General features: G+C 43.0%; 1 protein-coding gene and 1 long non-coding RNA gene across 3 annotated transcripts; one reads left to right on the top strand and one right to left on the bottom strand.

The window, feature by feature from the left end:
• Window positions 1-416: 416 nt before the first annotated feature.
• LOC139153739 (uncharacterized) lies at window positions 417-11,811 on the bottom strand. 2 transcript variants are annotated; one of them, XR_011556876.1, is made up of 4 exons: window positions 11,756-11,811; window positions 2,672-2,785; window positions 2,360-2,461; window positions 417-754 (listed from the first exon to the last, which is right to left on the bottom strand). It is a non-coding gene; the product is annotated as an uncharacterized lncRNA (long non-coding RNA). The 2 variants fall into 2 exon arrangements; XR_011556877.1 differs by lacking the exon at window positions 11,756-11,811 and adding an exon at window positions 11,196-11,268.
• Window positions 9,272-22,303, top strand: CIDEB (cell death inducing DFFA like effector b). The gene is made up of 5 exons (XM_070728071.1): window positions 9,272-9,428; window positions 15,270-15,414; window positions 16,837-16,986; window positions 19,714-19,904; window positions 20,453-22,303. Exons 1-5 carry the CDS (start codon window positions 9,388-9,390, stop codon window positions 20,589-20,591), a joined length of 666 nt encoding a protein of 221 aa, XP_070584172.1. The 5' UTR covers window positions 9,272-9,387; the 3' UTR covers window positions 20,592-22,303.
• The last annotated feature ends 881 nt before the right edge of the window (window positions 22,304-23,184 follow it).

The following is a 23,184-nucleotide window of genomic DNA, read 5'->3' as shown; positions in this document are numbered from 1 at the left end:
GACTACAATTTTTTCAGGGAATTCTCAACTTTTGACCACAAATTCAGTTGCTGAATGAGACATTTATTAAGGGAATTTTGCCCCATTTTGCGCCCTGTCTTGCCACAGTTTTTAAGTGAATGGCTTCAGTTGTTAATTCAGTGACAGGGTTGTCAAGTATATCTGGCTCCCCCACTGATTTCGCTGGTCAGAAGGTCACAAAGGGGGATCATGTGTCCCGGGGACACTGCGACCGTCCTAAATATGAGTCAGTTCCCAAGCATCTGAATTTTGATCTTGTGACCATAGAGATGCTGCAATGGTCATGACTTTTTTCAGTGCTGTTGTAACTTCAAACAATCACTAAATAAACTTATCTAAGACGAGGACTAACGGTAATTGTAAAATGTATTTATTGATATAAAAATACACATTTATGTCAGCATCTCCGATCCCATGCAGACATTCCCTGAGAGACTCATAGAAGATTATGTCCAGGATTTCCCCGTTTTCTTTTCTGCCATAAATGGAAGCTCAGCAGCAGCTCATCATCTCTTCAAGGGTGAGGTCCATATCTAAGCCTAAGAAGACACCCGAACAAGAGAGACCCATTTTGCTGCAATCAGGGATGACTTTGCTCTTTCTTTTTGAGTTGGGAAACAGGGTTAGAGTACAATGCCTCCCCTGTTTTCTCTTTGGTAAGGTTTTTTCTTCTTGGTCCAGGAGACGATTGAGTGACGAAATCCTGGATGCTGGTGTAGGTGGCCTCAGAGTCCTGGGGAAAGTGAAGGAAAGAGAAGACATTGCTCAATCTGCCATTGGAAGCCATTGAGAACATGGCATTTATCCATCATTTTTACAAATAAATAAGCTTGATACGTCTGCTACAGCCTAGAAATATTGCCAGCCTATCAAGGCAAAGAAGGACTGACCTTTGGCATCTGACCTGAGCCAGTCTAGTTTCCTGCCTCAGATTGCTGATGGTCTTGAGATGCTCTTGACAAACCCACAAGCACATTTCCTAAAAACTTTCCCCCCAATATTAGAAGAATCTTTAATAGTTTCTAAGATATTTATTGGTTCTAAATATATTTTTCTGTTTGTATTTTTCTGTGGGTTTTAAGACCATTTAATTTTATGGTCAACGCCCCAAGATACTACAATGCCTTAATTCTTTGTTTGAAATCAACCAAGCCAAGAAACTAAAAGCAGATCAACAAAATTTGAACTTATGGAAAGTAAATACTGCTTGAAATGGCTATAATTCAGCTATCTATCAATATCACAACATCATGGTTTGAAGAGGGGAGTGGTCAAGTGCCATGGCAACACGGGGTTCACCTCATTCTGCAGGGGAATCCCAATATCCATGTCATCTGTGGATCTGGTTAAATTAGAATCGGATCAGAATCACCCTGAAGGAGCAGTGAAGGACACTGCTGATGACCTTTACGGGGACGGCAAACCCCATAGAAAGCTGGCTTAGAGCCCAAAGTCCCAAACTATGGGATTAAGCAAGAGTGCCATCTGCTGCTAGAAGATCCATCTTAATTTTTCATCAGTGGTTATTGACACAGCTACTGGCCTTGATCTGAGAGATTATCTTGGATTTACATAGCAGCAGGTATCTTGTCATGATTCATTATAAAAAAGAGTTTCCACGTGTTGGTTGAAGGAGCTTTGAACTCTAAAAAGGCTAAACATTAAATACTGAAATGGATACTCTATTTGGCACAGAAAAAGGTAACTTGTAGTAAGCTGTCGGATGGACGTTCTTAAATAGCTGGATTTACTACAAAGGCTTGTGAATTATGACATTGACGACACAGAGGTGAGTGAAGATGAGGTGCAGTTTTCTTTAAAGTATTGTGAAGATTTAAGGAGATATTTTATGAGGTTTGAAGATGGAATTGGAAGAGAAATTGGAAGAGGAAGAACAGATAGAAGAAGATATAAAGAATTACAGAGACAAAAGGAAAGAAAATTCTGAAAATGGACAGACTAAAGGTTATATTACGTATCATGATGATTACACGGGGATGGACAGTGATAAGAAAAGAATAGGATATGGGCAGAGGTATTGAATACGACAAATGAAAAAGGAAGAAGGAAATAGAGAGGAGGGATTAAGAAGAATAGGAAGAGAAATCAAACAATTAACATATATAAGGGGGAGAAAGGGAGAAAAGAAAGGGGAAAGAAATTGAGGGTACAAAATTACAAAAAGGAAAATGGAAATTTAAAGAAAATTGGTAATTGAGATTTAATTATTATATAATATCTTTTCTTTTTGTTTTTTTCTCTATTGTGGGCAATACAAATTATTTAATATAAGTAAATATAATAACCAATAAAAAATTCAAAATTGCTAAATACTTACATTGATAGCGGAGGGTGTAGCTGCTCTTGCTGCTTGAGGCTCCATCATTCCATCGTTCCTCTTTCTTGTCTGCAAGCTGAGACTTTTCCTCGGATTGAGATGCTTCCAAGGCAGCAATAAAAATAAAGACCAACATGAAATCGTTTATTTCTATCTTCGTCATGTATTCTCTCCCTCTCTCTCTCTCAAATCCACACCTGGCTCTCCATTTCTGCTTCTCCAGAGAATTTCTCAGTCAACCTCTCCAACCACAATAGGAGCCATCTAGGACTCCGGGTGAGGGAACCCTTGAACCCAAGTTGCTCTACTTACTGCTCTTCTTTGTCCAACAATAAAAGGCAAATGGAACCAGCAGGATTATAATCGGAATCCCCGTCCGGGCATAACTCCAAATAAAATCTGAATCTTGGATCCAAACTTGTTCAACTACAAAAAGGAAAAAAAAAAAGAATTTTAAACAGTCTTTCTTGGCAGAAAATTTTAACCATGCGGTGTACTTGAACATTTAGAATAGAATAGAAATATAGAGTGGAGTTGAGTTGAATTGAATTGAATTCCTTATTGACCAAGTGTGATTGGACACACAAGAAATTTGTCTTTGGTGCAGATGCTCTCAGTGTACATAAAAGAAAATAGATACTATTTCACCTACAATTGAAATGGATTCTTCTTGCATTAGTCTCACTTCCCCTTATGTGAGATCTCATAGAAGCCAGTTCATTACCATTCACACAGCAAAACATACTACACTCATCGGCCAGGGGGCTAAGGTCTTATGGCCCCAAGCCTGACGGAATAAATAGATCTTTACACTTTTAGGGAAGGCGAGGAGGGTGGGGGGCAGTATGAATCTCCAGGGAGAGCTGATTCCAGAAGGCCGGGGCCCTCACAGAGAAAGCCCTTCCCCTAGGTTCTGCCAAATGACATTGTCTAGTTGACGGGACCTGGAGAAGGCCGTCTCTGTGGGACCTCACCGGTCGCTGAGACTCATGCGGCAGAAGATGGTCCTGGAGGTAATCCAGCCCGATGCCAAGGAGGTCCAACTATCACAACCAGTTGTGAAAGTTCTCAGCCTATTCTCCAAAGACACCTTTGCCAGCAGGCCTGGGGCTGTTAAACGTTGACATTCTGCTCCAGGTGATAGTATGACTTTGATTGGATGAATTTGATTGAATGATTTTAATTGTATGAGATTTTAGACCTAGGTTTTATGTTTAGGTTGCATAAAATTGGTATCTTGTATCGATTTTATCTTGTAAGCCTAGAAATCCAAACAAACAAACAAAGGCAGAACCAGAAGTAATGGATAGAAACTAATCAAGAAGGGAACCAATCTAAAACTAAGGAGAAATTTCCTGACAATAAAAATAAATCAGTTTCTGAATTTTATTTAATTGTCTGTCTGTCTGTCTGTCTGTCTGTCTGTCTGTCTGTCTGTCTGTCTGTCTGTCTATCTATAAGTCCGGAGGTGGGATTCAGAGGACTTCCGTGTTTTTGCGATGTTGCGATTTCGCTGAGGCTCCCCTCGCTGGGAAACACCACTTCCGGACTTCCGTTGCCAGCAAAGCATCCGTTTTTGCACTGCTGGGATTCCCCTGCTGGGATTCCCCTGCAGCATCACAAAAACACGGAAGTCCAGAGGTGGGGTTTCCCATGGAGGGGAGCCTCAAGGGAATCCCACCATTGCGAAAACGGGCGTTTCGACTGGCAAAAGGGGTGAGTTTTGGGCTTGCACGCATTAATCGCTTTTCCATTGATTCCTGTGGGAAACATTGTTTTGTCTTTAAGAACTTTTCACCTTACGAACCTCGTCTCGGAACCAATTAAGTTCATAAGACGAGGTATCACTGTATTTACATGTCGCTCATTCCAAAACGGACTCAGAGCAGCTAACAACAGTTGTAAATACAACAACAATAAAAGAGCAATAAAAATACAACAATAAAATCAACAATGTAGTAAAACAATAATATCATAAAAAGAACCATGCATACATTACAATCAATCTTCTTCTACCAACGTGTCCGTTACCCCCATCAGCTTCTGGGCAGGTACTGAACAAAGGATGACCTTAAGAATCTAGAAGGAATTTGTTATAGCTACATCTCTACATCCCTCCCGAATCCCCACAGCAACAACACATTCTACATCAGAAGTGTGGCAGGCCAGAATCTCCAGGTCAACGATGGCTTCGGCCTAACACCCACAGAGTTGGGGTTCATTTATGTTCCCTACCAGTTCGTAAAGTGCACGCATGAGCTAGCATGGAAGGAGACAAAGCTCTACATCCAAGAATCCCTACACACCTTAATCCTCCAGAGGAACCATGATGTTAAACCAGCACTTTGGGGTCCAAAAGGCTTTACACTTAGCACAGAGTTCTAGTGGCCCAGCATAAAGAAAGACATGGACAGTTAGGTAAAAAGTTGCACCATCTGTATCATAATGAAAAAATGATTTCTCATCTGCGCATGCGGCAGAAGGCCGTAGGTTACATCGGGGTGGGCAAGTGGCGCATGTGATCCGGAGATAAGCGGCTTGAATATCACCACTGCTATCCCAGTTAAATGGTTGTCCAGTCTATTTTTGAAAACCTCCAGTGAAGTAGCACCCAGACAACACAACAGCACTATCTGGAAAGCTTTGGATTGTCTCTGTTTGCAATCTTGAAACAGATAGAAGAAAAAACAAAAGGATCAACTCTCTTTCCAGTTAACCTGGAGTTTTTGTGATTTCACCAAAATATTTTTTTCAGTTTAACAACAAACTCCAGGTCATCTTACCCTTTTCAAGGTAATTAAACTTAGTAGTGTATGCTGCCATCTAGCGACTTTCCAATAAAATGATTTAAAAGACAATGCAGGGAGAGTGAATTATGTTAACTCTGTTCAATTTATTCAACAACATTCTAATTGAATTACCATATTTTTCAGAGTATAAGACACAACTTAGTTTGGGTGGGGGAGGAAAACAATGGGGTGGAATCTGCCTGTGCCTCCCAGCAATTTATTTTTATTTCTACTGTGTTATGTTTATGCATTTATTTTTTATGTTGTAAGCTGCCCTGGGTCTCTGGAAAAGGGCGGCCTAGAAATCAAAATAATAAACAAGCAAACAAACAAACAATTTGCATCCCAGCAAACAGTGCAGATGATATGAATTTCTTTGCATGTGTGCCTGACCCATAGAAATAGTAAAGAATTGGAGGAATGGAGAAATGTACATTATGGCAGTATATTAATGCCAGAAAATTTCCTTAAATGTAGTCACACTAACTCCTCCCAATTATTTAAATAGATCTACTCCAGACATGACTAAATCAGGGTTTCACTCAGCTGCTTTATCTTAATACTAAACAGGACACTGTTTCATTTCAGACTATACTTGTACAGATGCATACAAATTGATGAGGCTTTCTGGAAGTATACATTGCTCTCTACTATTTAAAAGAAGATACAATAGCACTGGGCCCCTTCAGACCAAGCATTTATTAAGCTTCTTCATTTTGTTAAGTTGTCAAGAACAATTATAAAGCAGTCTTTAAAAAGTAACTCAAATCATTTGAACATTCTGTAGACATTTATAGTTATTGACTTACCTCCTTGCATCCAATTTCAGCAGTCTGATTAGCACAAGAAAATAGAATTCTGCCTCTGCCTCTCCCTCCCAGCAATTTGCCTCCTTGCAGTTTTAGTTTTGCTTTCATTTTAGGACATGAGCATGCCTGCAGCCTCAATCAGCTGCTGGTCAGGAGGCCAATAATCAGTTGTTTGTGCTAATCAGGCTCTGCATTGTTTGCTGCAAGGAGCTAAATTGCTGGGAGGCAGAGGCTAAAGGGTGGGGACGGCTGAGTGGGGCTACATTCAGTGCATAAGATGCACCCAAGTTTTCACCCTCCTTTTGGGGGTAAAAAGGTGCATCTTATACTCCAAAAAATACGGTAAATCTAATTTTTGTTTTTGGCTTGGTCCCACTATTTATTTGACACCTGCAACAACATGCCCAAGTAGTACAGCTAGTTTTCAACTTACGACCATAATGGACCCCGACATTTATGTTGCTAAGTGAGACTTTGGTTGTGGAGTTTCGCTCCATGTTGCAACTTTTTTCACCAGGTTTGTTAAGGGAATCGCAGCACTTATTCAATGATGAACTCAGCCGTTAAGCGAACCTGGCTTGGTTGGAACGTCAGGGAAGTCTAGAGGCTTTCAAGAAGAGACTGGACTGCCATTGGTCAGAAATGGCATAGGGTCTCCTGCTCAGGCTGGAGGTTGGAGTAGATGACCTACCAGATCCCTTTTGACTTTGTTCATCTAAATAAATCCCCCCCCCCGCACGGACGGACATTGGGTGGCAGCAGGGCCAGCAGATTTCCCCCCCCCCCCGTACGGATGGACATTGGGTGGCGGCAGGCACGTCGGATTCCCCCTCTCCCCGCACGGACGGATATCAGGTGGCATCGTCTCCAGGGGGCAGCTCCCAGCGCAGCAGCTGGGGGAGAGGCCAACGCCTCCTCTGACACCGCGTGGGTGTCTCATGAGGGGAAGCAGAAGGGCGTGGGAGGAGGTGGGCGCGGCCAACGGCAGAGCCAAAGAAGCCGGGGCTTTCTCCCCCACCGACAATTTGGGAGGGGCGGATCAGCTGTCGGTCGGGAAGAAACCGCGCTGGCTCCGCGCCAGCTTGGAAAACTCTGGGCTGTCCTTAGGATTTGCCTGCGCTCCAGCGCGCTGCAAACCTTACAGGGAACTATGCATGTCATCATGGGGAAGCTTGATGGTTGTAAGTACAAGAACCAGGCATAAATCACATTTTTTTTCCTGTGCTGTTGTAAATTTCCTGAAATCTTCCAGTTGCTAAAATGAATGGTTCTAAATCAAGGGCTACCGGTATACCACTTTATCCAAATAGAATAGAGTTGGAAGGGACCTTGGAGGTCCTCAAGTCCAACCAACTGCTCAACCAGAGGACCCTGTATCATTTCAGAAAAGGGGTCACCCCACCAGTCTCTCCTTAAAAACCTCCAGTGATGGAGCAACCACGACTTCTGGTGGCAAGCCGTTCCACTGATTCATAGTAATAACAGAATAACAGATTTGGAAGGGACCTTGGAAATCCTCTAGTCCAACCCCTCAAGCAGAAGGACGAGTAGAGGGTTGCTACCGGAATGGGCCACACTATAGTCCCGGTAACAAAAATGGGGCTGTGTTTGAAGCTGCGCATCCCCAGCATGTACACAGTTGTGTCTGAGAAAGGTTTTGCTTTTGTGCATGTGTGAGAAGCAAAATCTCTCAAGGTGATGCATACGTTCGTGAGATTTCAGCGATTTTTTGCTTCTGCTTCTGATGGAATACTGGTGGCAAGCTGTTCCACTGGTTAATTATCCCCGTTATTAAGCAATTTCTCCTTAATTCCAGGTTGCTTTGCTCCTTGATGAGTTTTCCAGCCATTGTTTCTTGTCCTGCCTTCTTTGCAAATGTCTTTGTGGATTTGACAGATTTATTCATCTTTCCTTTTCTTATATTATGAGGGGTCATTATTATTATTACTATTATTATTATTATTATTATTATTATTATTATTATTATTATCAACAATATAAGACAGCAAACAAGATCACTATGCTGGATTTTGTATTTCATCACTAGTCAGGCGCTTCCCAAGCACCTAGGACTGCGTGATGTAGCGGCGAATTATGTTTGCCGATCCCAGTAAAGCGGCCTTTTGCAATTGACAGATGGAGATTTTGTCAATTCCAATGGCTTTCAAATGTCCGCTGAGATCCTTTGGCACTATGCCCAGCGTGCCAAGTACCACTGGGACCACTTTCACTGGCTTATGCCAGAGTCGTTGCAGCTCAATTTTTAGATCTTCATATTTCACTAATTTCTCTAGCTGCTTCTCCTCAATTCTGCTGTCTCCTGGGATTGCAATGTCGATGGTCCATACTTTCTTTTTCTCCACAATCAGGATGTCTGGTGTGTTATGCTTCAGAATTCGGTCAGTCTGAAGTCAGAAGTCCCACAGTAGTTTTGCTTGCTCATTTTCGACCACTTTTTTGGGCTTATGATCCCACCAGTTCTTTGTCACGGGTAGATGGTAGTTCTGGCACAAGTTCCAGTGGATCATCTGTGCCACAGCATTGTGTCTATGCTTGTAGTCAGTCTGTGCAAACTTTTTGAAGCAGCTGAGTATGTGATCGATTGCTTCATCTGTTTCTTTACAGAGTCTGCACTTTGGATCATCTGTTGATTTTTCAATTCTGGCTTTGACAGCATTTGTTCTAATGGCCTATTCTTTTTAAAAAAAAAATAAAATATAATCTTTATTGAAGATAAATGAGGGAGGGGATACAGAAAGCAAAAGGACTGTGCAGATATTAGTACAAATCTATATGAATTTAGAGTATGCAGTTATAAAACAAAATACACACTTACATGTGAAATTTTCTGTGAATTCCCAGCAAAATTATTATTGTTGTTGTTGCTGCTGCTGTTGTTATTACTATTATTATAGTAATTATTATAGTAATAATAATAGTAATAATAGTAGTAATAATAATACACTATTGTTGTTGTTGTTATCATTATCATTATTAATCCAGCCACCATAATCAGATGTTTCCCGGACATTATACAATCCCTTCAGATTAAACACCAAAAAAAATTAACAATTAAAAAAATATTCTGTGTTCTATGTTCTAATCAGGCTTACAAACAACCAGACATTTCTTTGTTCCTCTTGTGTCAATGTTGAATCTAGTGAAGCGATGGTCCACCCGGTGCAGGAACTGACAGTGCTGTCCCCTTTGGAATTTGCCCCCTGCTTGCCATAACATGCACACCCCTCTATTTCACACCCAGACACGCACACGCACCCGTTCCTCCCCACACATCACAGTTCAGAGTCCAGAGAAAGAGACACCGAATAGGTCAGCATGTCTCTTTTGCAACTGAACACAAAACGGTGACGGAGCAGGAAGACAAGGATCTCTTTGAGCTGGGAGTCCATCAGCCCCTGCCGCGGGCACCATGGATTTTATCAATGCCTTAGCCCCCTCGTCTTTGTTGAAGTAAGTTTGGGTGGGGGAGTGGACATGGGGGGGGCTGGAGAATCTGAGATTGGAAGCCTCAACTTCCAAAGTCTTTGCCATCTTGGTTTCTCTAACTAGCTCTCAACATCTAGCCATCTTTTGTGGTTAGTTGGCTCTGCTGTCGCGTAGACCTTTTTTTTGCATCAGCCAACCCATGGAAGAGGGGGGGTGGATCCCTTCCTGCCCAATTTGTGGGAAATCAAGGAAGGCACAGCAAACTCCTTTTCTGACCTCCCCAGTATTTTACATGGGGCTTCCCAGATTTGCCTACGTTTCTACAACACTCCGTGGCCTGCACTGGCTGCCGATCAGTTTCCGTTCACAATTCAAAGTGTTGGTTACATGGCATTGGACCAGAGTACCTCCCGAACCGCCTGCTACCGCACGAATCCCAGCAACCGATAAGGTCCCACAGAGCTGGCCTTCTCCAGGTCCCGTCGACTAAACAATGTCGTTTGGTGGGGCCCCGGGGAAGAGCCTTCTCTGTGGCGGCCCCGGCCCTCTGGAATCAACTCCCCCCCAGAGATTAGAACTGCCCCCACCCTCCTTGCCTTTCGTAAATTACTCAAGACCCACCTATATCGCCAGGCATGGGGGAACTGAAACACCTTCCCCAGGCTTTTATATTTTATGTTTGGTATGTATGTGTTGTTTGGTTTTAAATGATGGGGTTTTATATGTTTTTTCTCTTTTAATATTAGATTTGTTCCACTGTAACATTGTTTTTATTATTGTTGTGAGCCGCCCCGAGTCTTCAAAGAGGGGCGGCATGCAAATCTAATATATTATTATTATTATTATTATTATTATTATTATTATTATTTACAAAGATTTCACACGGCTTGGTTCAACCAAGGTGGGGTGAAGCTTTGTCGGCAGCCATCCGATTAAGGGGTTTGTGATTAGGGGAGAGGGTGTGTTTTCCACAAACCTGGTTTATTTGATCTCTGGTTGGGGTTCAAGAGATGCAAAAGGAGGCTGGTTTTAGCAGAATGTCAGTTCCATTGGAGTGGAAAGGGAGGATGGGGGGAGAGAAATAAAGGAGGGAGGGAGGAAGAGAGAGAGTGTGTGTGATTAGGAGAGATTAGAGAAAGAAAGTCAGGGAGAGGGAGATTAGATAGATGAAAGAGAGAGATTAGACAGATTGGTAGTGCAAATTTTGGTGGTCTGGGGAGAAATATTGCCCCCTTGGCCAGATATGGCCAAGAGCAATTAATCCAGTCCAGGAAGTGGGAAGGGAAGGGAAAGGAAAGGAAAGAAAGGAAAGGAAAGGAAGAAGAAGAAAGGAAACAAGGGAAGGGAAGGATTATAGCTATAGCTGTAGACTTTCCCAACAACATCAGCACACTGTCAAATAAGCTTCAATTATTTTGTAATAATTACACTACCTTTAATATTTTTTTACAATTAACCAACCTTTGAAGATTTTGTGATTAAATAAGCATTTAAGATATTGTTATACAGTAATAATTAATAAATAAGCATTTATAATTTTGTTATGTTAAATGGGTGTGTTTCATGTTAATAAAATGGAAGTTCTCTGATCATTATTTTCCAAATGTATCTATCTTTTTAAAAAAAATCATATTAGTGGTCTGCAGGACTTAAAATTATGAATTAGGGTCCGTGGGATTTCAAATGATGACCTTGGCAGTCCCTGAGGTCCAAAAAGTTGGAGACTTCTGCTGCAGCCAGCAATGTTGATGGTTCACACACACACACACACACACAAACACATACACACACCTGACCAGATTGGGAAAGACTGCTTTAAAACAGGGATCTCCAAACAGGGAATTTTGGGAGTTGACATCCAGACATCTTAAAGTTTTTTAGGACAGTATTTTCCAAGCTTGCTGCTTTAAGATGTGTAGACTTCAACTCCCAGAATTCCTCACCCAGGTGGGGAATTCTGGGAGTTGAAGTCCATCCATCTTAAAGCGGTACAAGCTTGGAAAACTCATTATTTACCCCAATAACAAACAGGAAATATTCATACGGTACCAAGTCAAAAAAAACATGGATAGTCACCTTTTCAGATTAAATGGTTGATTTATTTCTTTGCTTGTTTGTAAAATTTATAAGCCGCCCATTTTACCTCTAAGTAATCCTTATTCCTAATTAAGACCAACTCTACAGCAGAAACATTCAGCCAATCTTGGCTTATTTTACAAAGGCAAGGTAGAACTTCAGAAGCTAAAAAACAACAACAACCCACTGCTCCATGGATACCTCGGCGCAATTGAGATGGACTCTGAGGCTACTCCATCCCTACTTCATCCCCCCTCTTTCTGGAGAAAAACTACCTGGAATTTGGACTATGACCTCCACAGCGAAGGAACAATTGTTGCTGTGATAAACAGCCCTGCGTAATCCTGATTAATTGTAGCTGTTTGGGGAGCCTATTAGGGCTAATCTCTTGAAAATCAGGGACAGGCAAGGCTTACCGGAAGGTCATTTTTAGTGGCACTGTAAGAAGGGGAAGGCGTGTTTTTCGCCAGACACTCTGCACATGCCCCGATGCATCGCGCTGTAGAAATCACATGACACATTAATACCATTGATAATGCATGTTAATACCATTGATAATGCCTTGCAAAAAAACGCATTAGGAATCCTGCATCCAATTTTGGTCTCCACAGTATAAAAAAAGATGTTGGAGATTCTTTCTCACAAAATCCAACAAAATCCAAGAACGGAAGCTGGGGTGGGCAGCAGGCAGGACGGGATGGAATGCAGTTTCACCGACGGAAATGAAGCTATATGCCCAGCTCCAGCTGACTATCCCCCCCTCCTCCTCCTCTTCCTCGGAAAGCGGCAGGGAGACCAGCACCGTCAGGAGTTGCAGGGGGCCCATTTTCTCCCCCCTCTTTTCTCAACAGTTGATTGGCACCTGTTCGCCTAACTACCCAGCCCGAGGCAGGGGGCAACCCAGGAAGGAGAGCGCGGGAAACATGAAACAAATTGTCCCCCCAGAGAGAGACACTGGTGAGGTTTTAAGTCGAGGACTTAACAGTTCACTTGAACAATGATGATCATTCAAGCCACTCCCACCTGACCACATGACTGGCAAGCCACTCCTACGCAGTCACATGATCAGGAAGCCACACCCACAAAGTAAGCCACACCCACTGTGTGGCAGTAAAAATTTTGGCTGCCCAATACTGAGCGGAAGGTTTCAGATTGTAACTTGAAAAACCAGGAAAGGAAAAGGAGCCAAATTATTATTATTATTATTATTATTGATGATAATAATAATTAATAATGATAATAATGATAATAATTAATAACAATCATAATAAACATAAACAAATAAATTTATATACTGCCCCACTCTGAGGACCCAGGGTGGCTTACAGAATATTAAAAAAACAGTATACATCGAGATATAATTAATTAGAATTAAAATTAAGAATTACATTTTAAAATACTAAAAAGCCTATTAATATGCACACATACCCATTCAAACAAATCCACTGTGCATGCATTGGCCAGGGGGTAGAATCTAATGACCCCAAGCTTGGCGGCATAGATGAATTTGTAGACTCTTCCGGAAGGCGAGGAGGGTTGGAGCAACATGAATCTCCGGGGGGAGTTGATTCCAGATGTCCGGAGTCTCCACAAAGAAGGCTCTTCCCCTAGGTCCCGCCAAGTGACATTGTCTAGTTCAGTGTTTTTCAACCAGTGTGCCACGGCACACTAGTGTGCCGTGAGACATGGTCAGGTGTTCCGCGAAGCTCAGAGAGAGAAAGAAAGCAAGAGAGAAAGAAAGCAAGAGAGAGAGAAAGAAAGCAAGAAAGAGTGTGAGAGAGAAAGAGAACAAAAGAGAGAGAGAAAGAGAACAAGAGAAAGTAAGCAAGAGAGAGAGAGAAAGAGAGGGAGGGAAGGAGAGAGAGAGAAAGACAGATGGAGGTAGGGAGGGAGAGAGAAAGTGAGCAAAAAAGAGAGGAAGGAAGGAAGAGAAAGGAGGGATGGAGAGAGAAAGAAGGAAGGGAGAGAGAAATAGAGCAAAAGGGAGGAAGAGAGAGAGAGAATTTTTTTCTCCAAACTTTTTTTAGCCCCCACCTTCCCCCCGTTCAATGTGCCCCAGGGTTTCGTAAATGTAAAAAATGTGCCGCGGCTCAAAAAAGGTTGACAATCACTGGTCTAGTTGACAGGACCGGTAAAAGGCCGACTCTGTGGGACCTAACCAGTCGCTGGGATTCATGCAGCAGGAGGCAATCCTATAAGTAATCTGGTCTGAGGCCACGTAGGGCTTTATAGGTTATAACCAACACTGAATTGAGACCGGAAGCCAATTGGCAGCCAGTGCAGACCGCGGAGTGTTGGAGAGATGTGGACATGTCTGTGTAATCCCATGACTGCTCGGATGACTGCATTCTGCACAATTTGTAGTTTCTGAGCACTCTTCAAAGATAGCCCCATGTAGTGAGCATTGCAATAGTTGAACCTCGGGGCTGCAAATGTTACCTGCGGCTTCTTTTCCTCCCTGGTAGCACCTCTTGGAGCAATACACAGTGAGGTTGGTTAGATTGGGAAGTAAATCTCAAAAGATGACAAAGGCAGGCCACTCCCTTTTCGGTTTTGGTTTTTTGCTTTTATTTGTATGGATCAGGACCAAGAATCAAGAAGAGAGTTGGAAGTTTGAGCAGGGGAAAAATAGTATTTTTGCCCTTCTCTGCCATTGTTTCGTCAACTAAACAATGTCGTTTGGCGGGACCCAGGGGTAGAGCCTTCTCTGTGGCGGCCCCGACCCTTTGGAACCAACTCCCCCCAGATATCAGAGTTGCCCCCACCCTCCTAGCCTTTCCTAAGCTCCTTAAAATCCACCTCTGTCGTCAGGCATGGGGGAATTGATACTTTCCCTCCCCCTAGGCTTATAAAATTTATGCATGGTATGCTAGTATGTATGATTGGTTTCTAAATTGGGGTTTTAAATTAACTTAAATATTAGATTTGTTTACATTGTATTATTATTGCTGTGAGCTGCCCCGAGTCTGCGGAGAGGGGCGCATACAAATCTGATTAATAAATAAAATAAATAAATAATAATAATAAATCTAGATGCTTTCCTTGAGCCTCCAGGAGGCTGAAAACAGGCCCTTTTCCGGACTTTTGGTAACACCTGTTTTTCACCCTCCCAGAGTCTCTGTGCAGGCCTTCCACTCATCTTGAATCCAAAATGGAGATTCCTGGGAGGGGAAGGGTTGGCGGGGTCAGCCAGTATTTGCAGCTACCGGTTCAGCAAACCGGATGTAAATTAACATCCGGTTCGCCCAAATCAATCCAAACCGGCTAAATTTGTATTTGTATTTATTAGATTTGTATGCCGCCCCTCTCCGAAGACTCGGGGCGGCTAACAACAATATAAAAAGACAATGTAAACAAATCTAATATTAAAGACAATCTAAAAAATCCCACCCGTTATGGGGACTGGAGGCCAAACCAAACAGTGACAGAAATTGGGGATGTCTACTCTAATAAAAAGAAGAACTAGGGGTGCCGTGTTAGCAGTGTTCCAATATTTGAGGGGCTGCCACAAAGAATAGGAGGTTCTACCTATTCTCCAAACCACCTGAAGGTACGACAAGAAGCAATGGATGGAAACTAATGAAGGAGAAAGCTAAAGTAGAGCCGAAGAGAAACTTCCTCACAGTGAGCACAACAGTGGAACATCAGAATCTGGGTGCTTCAGGTTTTAAAGAAGAGATTGGACCACCATGAAATGGTAAAGGTCTCCTCCTTGAGCAGGGGGTTGGACTAGAAGACCTCCAAGGTCCCTTCCAACTCCGTGATTCTGTTATTTTTCCCTCAACTCAGGTCGGTCTCCAGTGCGGGTTCGGAAATCTCCCGCCGGGTCTGGAGCCCGAGCCCTCCGCCCCAACGGCCGTTCCGAGTGTGCGATCACAAGCGCAACACCCGCAAAGGACTAATGGCAAGCACTTTGGAAGACTTACTTAACAAGGTTTGTGCGGTTGCTTGGGATGTTTCGTGCGTTTTTGTGTTGTTTTAAACTCCTTGATCGTAATTATTTTGGTTCATCAGTCAGAGGTTAAAAAAATGCTGGATTTGATGTTTTTGTCCACCTAGCAAGTTTTTCTCAAAGACACAAGGTAGGTGGGTTTCCAGAGGTTCTGACCAGGGGTGAAATGCTCCCAATTTGATCATTCATTCATTCATTCATTCATTAGATTTGTATGCCGCCCCTGTCCAAAGACTCGTGCCTGGTCTCAAAGGGAACATGAGACTCCACCCTCCACCCAGATGTTGCCATTTGGGTTCTTTAACCCTCTGCATGCTCGCAAAGTGTTCTGTACATGTGCATAGGGCAAAAGAACCCAAATGGCACCATCCAGGTGGACAGGGAGAGCCTCATGCTGCCTTCACAACTGCCTCTCCAATGATCAACAGGCACAAGCGAACCGAGAGCATTTTACTCCTGGTTTTGACCTGTTCCTATAGGGGAAATTTTGAGCACCTCGGAGAACCGGAAGCAGGAATTTTGAGTAATCCAGAGAACTGTTAGCCAAAATTTTGAATAGCTTAGAGAACCAGTAGTGGGAATTTTGAGTAGTTCGGAGAACCAGAAGCGGGAAGTTTGAGTAATCCGGAGAACTGGTAACGGGAATTTTGAGTTTGGAGAAACAGTAATGAAAATCTTGAGTAGTTTGGAGAGCTAGTAAATACCACCTTTGTCTGGCCCCACCCCCATATATTCTCTGCCCCCCGAGTCCCAGCTGATCGGGAGGAAATGGGGATTTTGCAGTCTCCTTCCCCTGCCCCACCCCGGTTGTAAAAAAAATTGAAACCCACCATTGAAGCAGACATGTTTGTGTTGATTATTACCATTATTTTATCTCCCAGAAAATGTTCACACACACACACACACACACACATAGAAATATAGAAGATTGACGGCAGAAAAAGACCTCCTGGTCCATCTAGTCTGCCCTTATATTTCTTCCTGTATTTTATCTTAAGATGGATAGATGTTTATCCCAGGCATGTTTAAATTCAGTTCCTGTGGATTTACCCACCACGTCTGCTGGAAGTTTGTTCCAAGGATCTACTACTCTTTCAGTCAAATAATATTTTCTCATGTTGCTTTTGATCTTTCCCCCAACTAACCTCAGATTGTGTCCCCTTGTTCTTGTGTTCACTTTCCCATTAAAACACACACACACACACTGACATACACCCCTGCTTTGAAGTTCAGGTTCCGAAGCTGCAGCCAATCATTCCACAACCTCACTTCTCCCCATCTGTGAAATGGGCCTAAAATCTTGAGGCCCAGAGTACCCACATCAAAAAAAGCTGTTGGGAGGAGGGCTAGGGGATGCATCTTCACCCTGCTGTGCCTCAGCTTGGTCAGTTTCTTGTCCCCTAGGCCAGGGAGACCCTCTTGATCTCCGGCATTATTTTCTTGGTGCTGGAAGAAGATGGGACCCTGGTTGAGACAGAGGGGTTCTTCCAAATCCTGGAAGACAACACATCCTTGATGGTGCTGGAGAAAGGACAGAAGTGGACTCACGGCAAGGTAAGCTTCATCACATCAGATCGAGAAAAGATTGGATATCCATTTGGGCAATAGGTCTCCTGCCTTGGGTGTCTTGGGGTTAGACTTGAAGAGCTTCAAGGTCCCTTCCAGCCCTATGAGTCTAGTCTCTCTCTCTCTCTCCCCCTACCTACTTACCTACCTACCTATCTAGTTTCTCTGTATGTCTATCTATCATCTATCTCTATATTTATCTATCTGTATCGATATCTATCTATCTCTGTCACTATATATATATATCTATCTTTTATCTATCAGTATCTCTATCTATCTCTGTCTCTCTATATCTATCTCTATATCTGTTTATCGAGCTGTATCTATTTCTATCTCTCCATCTACTGTATGCCTCTCTATCTCTATGTATGTATGTATGTATGTATCTATCTATCTATCGGTATCTATCTCTGTCATCTATCTGTTTCTCTCTCTTCTCTTTCTATAGCTATCATCGATATATGTATTGTCTGTCTATCTATCTATCAGTATTTATCTCTGTCATCTATCTTTCTCTCTCTCTCTTTCTATAGCTATCTATCTCTATCTATCTATGATCTATTGATATCTCTCTGTCATCTCTCTGTTTCTCTCTCTCTCGTCTCTTTCTATAGCTATCTATGTATGTATTGTCTATATATCTATCTATCCATCTTATCTGTCTATCTAGTTTGAAGGAAAAAAAACATTCTAAATGCAGTTTCTTGTTTTTCACCTTCGTGAGAAATAAACTTTAGAGGAATTCCAGATCAATTTGGGTGATGATCAAGCCCAACCCCACCAATCAATCAATCTCTGGTTTCCCTGCCCTTATTTCTTCATGAATTTGGGTTTTCTGCCAGCTCAGCACCCCGCTGTCACTTGTGGTGAACTTAAAACTGGCAGGAAATGCCCTTGGTGCATTTGTTTAAACAAACCCCAAACCACAGTAAAAGTAGTTAAAATTGGGTTTGTCAATTTGGGGAATTTGGTTTTGGTGGCTTCGCACAAACACACACCCTTTCTTCTGTTGCTTTGGTGTGGTGTGCATTTTTCTTGTTGGGATTTCAAATTTTCCTTTGTATATTTTTATATATTCGTTTTTGATCCTGCCTTTATTACTTTAAGACAAGGCAGCAAAAATACTTAATCCTCTATTTTCCTCACAAGACTGTGGGGTGGGGGGTGGGGGTGAGAGAGGCTGGCCCAAAGTTACCCAATTGTCTTTAATGCTTAAGGCAGGACTCTTAGTGATTGGGCTAAAGTTACCCAGGTGCCATTCATATCTAAGGTAGGACTAGAATAACCATCTCTTGGTTATTGGCCCAAATTCAGCTAGCCGCTGTTCATATCTAAGGTGGAACTAGAATTCCCAGTCTGCCAGTGATTGGCCCCAAATTCAGCCAGTTGGTTTTCTTCCCTAGGGTAGGACTAGAACTTACCGTCTCCTGGTGGTTGTCCCCCAAAATCACCCAGCCAGTTTTCAGGCCTAAGACAAGACTAGATGTCATAGTCTTCATGTCTGAAATTAAGACCACAATACTATTTATTACTAGTAAAAGCTCTATTTTTTAAAAACAAAAATCACCCAGCCCTTTAGTTGATTCCAAAGGGATGTAATTAAACTAGGACAATGCAAGTTGCTAGCCCTCAATATATGTGTGTGTGTGTGTGTGTGTCAAATGTTTGTTTTCGTAGATTTTCACGGGTATATGTATATAGATTGTTCTGAGTTCGGGTTTTGCCCCATGTAATATTTTGAGTGTCTATGCAACATGTGATTTCTATGTGTCTATGTGAATGTTATTTCACCGAAACGTCGCATAGACACTCAAAATATTACATGGGGCAAAACCCGAACTCAGAACAATCTACATGTATGTATGTATGTATGTATGTATGTATGTATGTATCAAATGTTTTTAGCTGGAATTTTTTTAAATTAAGGGAGACTAGGATGGTCCCATTTCAGCCTTGTTCTGGCCTCATCAGCTAGCCACACCCTTCCTTACTGGAATTCGATCTGGCAGCCTCTGCCTTGTAAGGCAGGGAATTAGCAGTTGAGCTACCAGACCTGATCCCTCTAGCTCTGTACCAGGAAGGGGCTATATGTTTTTTTATGTCGGATCACCCTGGTATATATATTGGGGTTTCTTGTTTTTTAGACTTTTTAAATGTATTATTGTTTTTTAGATTCTAACTATTAGATTTGTCATTATATATTGCTTTTATCATTGCTGTAAGCTGCCCCAAGTCTACGGAGAGGGGCGGCATACAAATCTAATTAAATAATAATAATAATAATAATAATAATAATAATAATAATAATAATAATAAATGAGCTACCATGACTTCCTCAACCAGTGCTTTCCAGATGTCCTGGAACATCAAGACCCATAGATCCCAGCCTGGTGAGAGTGGACCCAACCCATCTGCATTGCACCAAATATATCATCTTCTTTTCAGGACCCATAATCCCTTGCGGGGGTGGAGTCTCGGCAACTGAACAGAGTTGAGTGTTTACTGGCCGAATGCTCGTCCTGTTGCCAATGTGAAGTTTTGTTCGGCAGATGTATTCTCGGGGTGCCCAGAGAGAGAAGAAATATCTGCCTCTGCCTAGGAGTGAACTCACAGCCTCCCGATTGTGAGGCGAGACCTCCACCTCTAGGCCGCCGCACCCACTCCTGCCATTCACCAGAGTAGCGTGCGGTAACACCACCATTTCTCCCCTCCCAGAGCATCAGCCATTCGTTCGGCCTGAGCGGAGACAAGCCACGCCACAGCAAGGACATCGCCCGCATCACGTTCGACGTTTACAAGCTGAACCCGCGTGACCTTTTCGGCAGCCTAAACGTCTCGGCCACCTTCTACGGGCTCTACTCGATGAGTTGCGACTTCAAGTGCCTGGGTCCCAAGAAGGTTTTGCGGTGAGCCTAGGTCCTTACCCTCAGAGCGAGGGAGGTTTGGAGATAGCTCAAGAGCTTTCCAAGGAATAGTTTCCGCCAATTCACCTAACGGGGTGGAAAGAACGCAGGAGTCTTTATGTGGAAATGTGGGATGAAAAAATTGGTGTAAGAGACACTTCAGTCCAGAGCACTACACCAGTAGGACCCCACGGATGATGCAAATTTTGGCAAATTTTTTTTCTTCGAGGCTACATTTGGGGAATAAGAGACACCCAAATTTTCATCCTCTTTTAGGGGGAGAAAGTTTAAGTTTAATTGGATTTGTATACCGCCCTTCTCCGAGGGCTCGGGGCGGCTCACAGCACATAATAAAACAGTAGAAAAACAATCCAATTAATAACATAAATCATTAAAAAATTCTAATTTTAAAACTTCAATTAATAACTCATACAGCAGTCATATTAGGAAACATTCATTGGGCAGGGGCAAGTGCATCTTATATTCCAAAAATACAGTATATTTGTGAATTATTTTGACAAAAATCCTTTTTTTTTTAATCTTTCCCCTAGAGAGATACTGCGGGTGGCATCTGCCATCATGCAAGGGGTCGGGCACGTTCTTTTGGGGGCGTCCAACTACATCCGCCGGCTCCTGGACGCGGGGGACAACTGGCATCCACAAGTCAAGATAACCAACTATCAATATTGAGGCTTCCTTTTCCCCACGAAATGCCGGAGGAACCTCCCTGCTTCAAACGGATCTTAAAGGAACCCACTTGATTCGGGAAGATTCTTAACCTATCTGCAGATTTGTGTCCCCTTTTAAAGATGGATCGATCCAGGCTGGCAAATAGAGAGCAGCATACAAGCGCTTCCAAATTTCAGAAAAAAGGAGCTTTCTGTAGGATTGCAAAACCCATCATCCCTGGCAGTACGCTCATGATAAACTGCCTTTGCGGGAACTAGGCTTGACAAAGCTGACCCGTATCCAGCAATGTGAGGGGTTAATCAGCACGTTGAAAACCTAAATCTTCTGCTTGCAAAGGTTGGGCTGTAGAGCCTCCAGCTCAGCCACCACTCTACCTGCATTTAACTGGGAAAGCAGGCAGCAGAGATAATCCCTCAATTTATGACCGTTCACTTAGTGACTAATTCATACTTCTACGTGCAGTTCTCAACATGTCCACTGAATGAACCTCACAAGGGTTCATTTAGTGTCAAGTTAGAACGGCACTGGCAAAAAAATTGGACTTATGACTAGGTCTCATACTTATGACCGTTGCAGCATTCCCTATGGTCACAAAATCAAAAACTGAGGGGCGTTGCCACTGGCATGTATAAGTAGTTCTCAACTTGTGACCACAATTGAGCCCAAAATGTATGATGCTAAGTGAGTTTTGCCTCATCCTATGACGTCTCTTGCTACATTTGTGAAAGGAATTGCTGCCGTTGTTAAGTGAATCAGGTTTCCCTGTTGATTTGGCTGGCCAAAGTTGTGAAAGGGGATCAGTCATAAATATGAACCAATTGCCAAGTGTCCAAATTTTGTTCCTGTAACCACGGAGATGCTGCAATGTTCATAAGTGTGAAAAATGGTCATAAGTCACTTTTAAGTACGGTTATAACGTCGAATGGTCTCTAAGTGAATAGTGATGGGCGAACCCTACGGTGTTCGGGTTCAGCAAGTTCGGACAAACTTTAGGGAAAATTCGATCAAACCCGAACCGAACCTGAACCCGAATTCCGGGGGCGGAGCTTTGACATCACGTATACTGGCAAGTTGCTAAGGACGCCAAGGTGATCACTTCCTGGATTCCATGGAATCTGTTAGTGGGAGGGATTCCCCAGCTCCTTCAAAGGGAGGTCTTCACGTAAAAATAAACATTGTTATTTTTACGAAAAAGGACGTGCAGCGGGGCTGCAAGCAAACATGTTTATTTTTACGCGAAAGGGCCGCCCTTTGCTTGCGGCCCTTTGAAGGAGCTGGGGAATCCCTCCCACGAAAAGACTCCAGGGGCGGAGTCTTGATATCACCGGCAGGTTGCTAAGGACACCAAGGTGATCACCTTGGCGTCCTTAGCAGCCTGCCAGTGATGTCAAAGCTCTGAACGTCAAACGCGACCCCGAACTTTGCCCAAAGTTTCAAAAAATTTCAGGTTCGTGTTCGGCATACCGAACACCACAAAATTCGGTACAGACCCGAATTGTGCGGGTTTGGCTCGCCCATCAGTAGAAGTGAACAGTCGTAAGTCAAGTACTATCTGTATTTATGACAGTGGCAGTGACCTTGGAATCACGTGACCATCGGCTACAACTTTCCGACAATGGGGAAACTGGATTGCTTAATGACTGCATGCTTCATTCAACTGCAGCAAGTCCCTTAACTAGGGCCAAAAAAAATAAAAAAAGGTGTAAAATCAATTGCAACTCGTTTAACAACAGTCTTCTTAACAGCAAATTTCAGTCACAATCATGGCCATTAAGTCAATGGCTACTGTATCGCAAGCCCTCACACAGCATCTCTTATTCCTGCTAGTCAATATTTGGGCCGCTGATAATGGCTTCTAGTCCAATTTCCTGCTTAAGACTTGTGGACTTCAACTCCCAGAATTCTCCAGGCAGCTTTGAGAATTCTTCAGTCGGACAACCTTGCTGGCTGAGGAATTCTGGGAGTTGAAGTCCACAAGCCTTAAAATGGCCGAACTCATAGGGGAAGGGCACTCACAAGCAGTTTATAGATGTAAAACTCTTTTTACTAGAATGGCTGGAAGCAAAGGCACGTGTCCTGGATTAAGACTGAGTCAAAAGAGGGGAATGTAAGACAGAGGATACTATTTATACGTTTTCAGATTCAGGCCTGATTGGCTAATGGACAAGGTCAACCCATCTTGGGAGACCAGCTCCACCCACTGTGAATGGCCCAGTTATGAGGTCCCAATTTAAACCAGTGGTGACAAACTCAATTTTATTGAGGGCCGCATCTGGGCTGTGGTTGACCTTGGGGGGAGAGTGTGACTAGGTGGGTGTGGCCAAATGGGTGGGTGTGGCTAGTTTGACACCACTCCCCAAACTGCTAGTCTTCGGAGAGGGGCGGCGTACAAATCCAAATAATAAATAAATAAATAAATATTTTCCTCTTCACATTAGAGGCCAGGCCAAAGCCATGCTGGTCCAATCTTTCTTCTCATTGGGTAGACCAAAACGGATCCCCCGCAGGTTGCATCTGACCATGACACTGGCCGCATCCAACTCGCGGGCCTTGAGTTTGACATCCCTGATTTAAACCATTACTACTTCAAGGT

The sequence above is a fragment of the Erythrolamprus reginae genome, chromosome Z, assembly GCF_031021105.1.
Source record: "Erythrolamprus reginae isolate rEryReg1 chromosome Z, rEryReg1.hap1, whole genome shotgun sequence".
NCBI lineage: Eukaryota > Metazoa > Chordata > Lepidosauria > Squamata > Dipsadidae > Erythrolamprus > Erythrolamprus reginae.
The sequence above is the reverse complement of the archived record's forward strand: the minus strand, read 5'-3'. Positions and strand labels throughout refer to the sequence as shown.

Coding starts and splice junctions, on each gene's coding strand:
- CIDEB (XM_070728071.1), top strand. CDS start 9,388: ATGGATTTTATCAATGCCTTAGCCCCCTCGTCTTTGTTGAA. Junction 16,987..19,713: donor AGAAGTGGACTCACGGCAAG/GTAAGCTTCATC, acceptor CTCCCCTCCCAG/AGCATCAGCCATTCGTTCGG. Junction 19,905..20,452: donor GGTCCCAAGAAGGTTTTGCG/GTGAGCCTAGGT, acceptor TCTTTCCCCTAG/AGAGATACTGCGGGTGGCAT.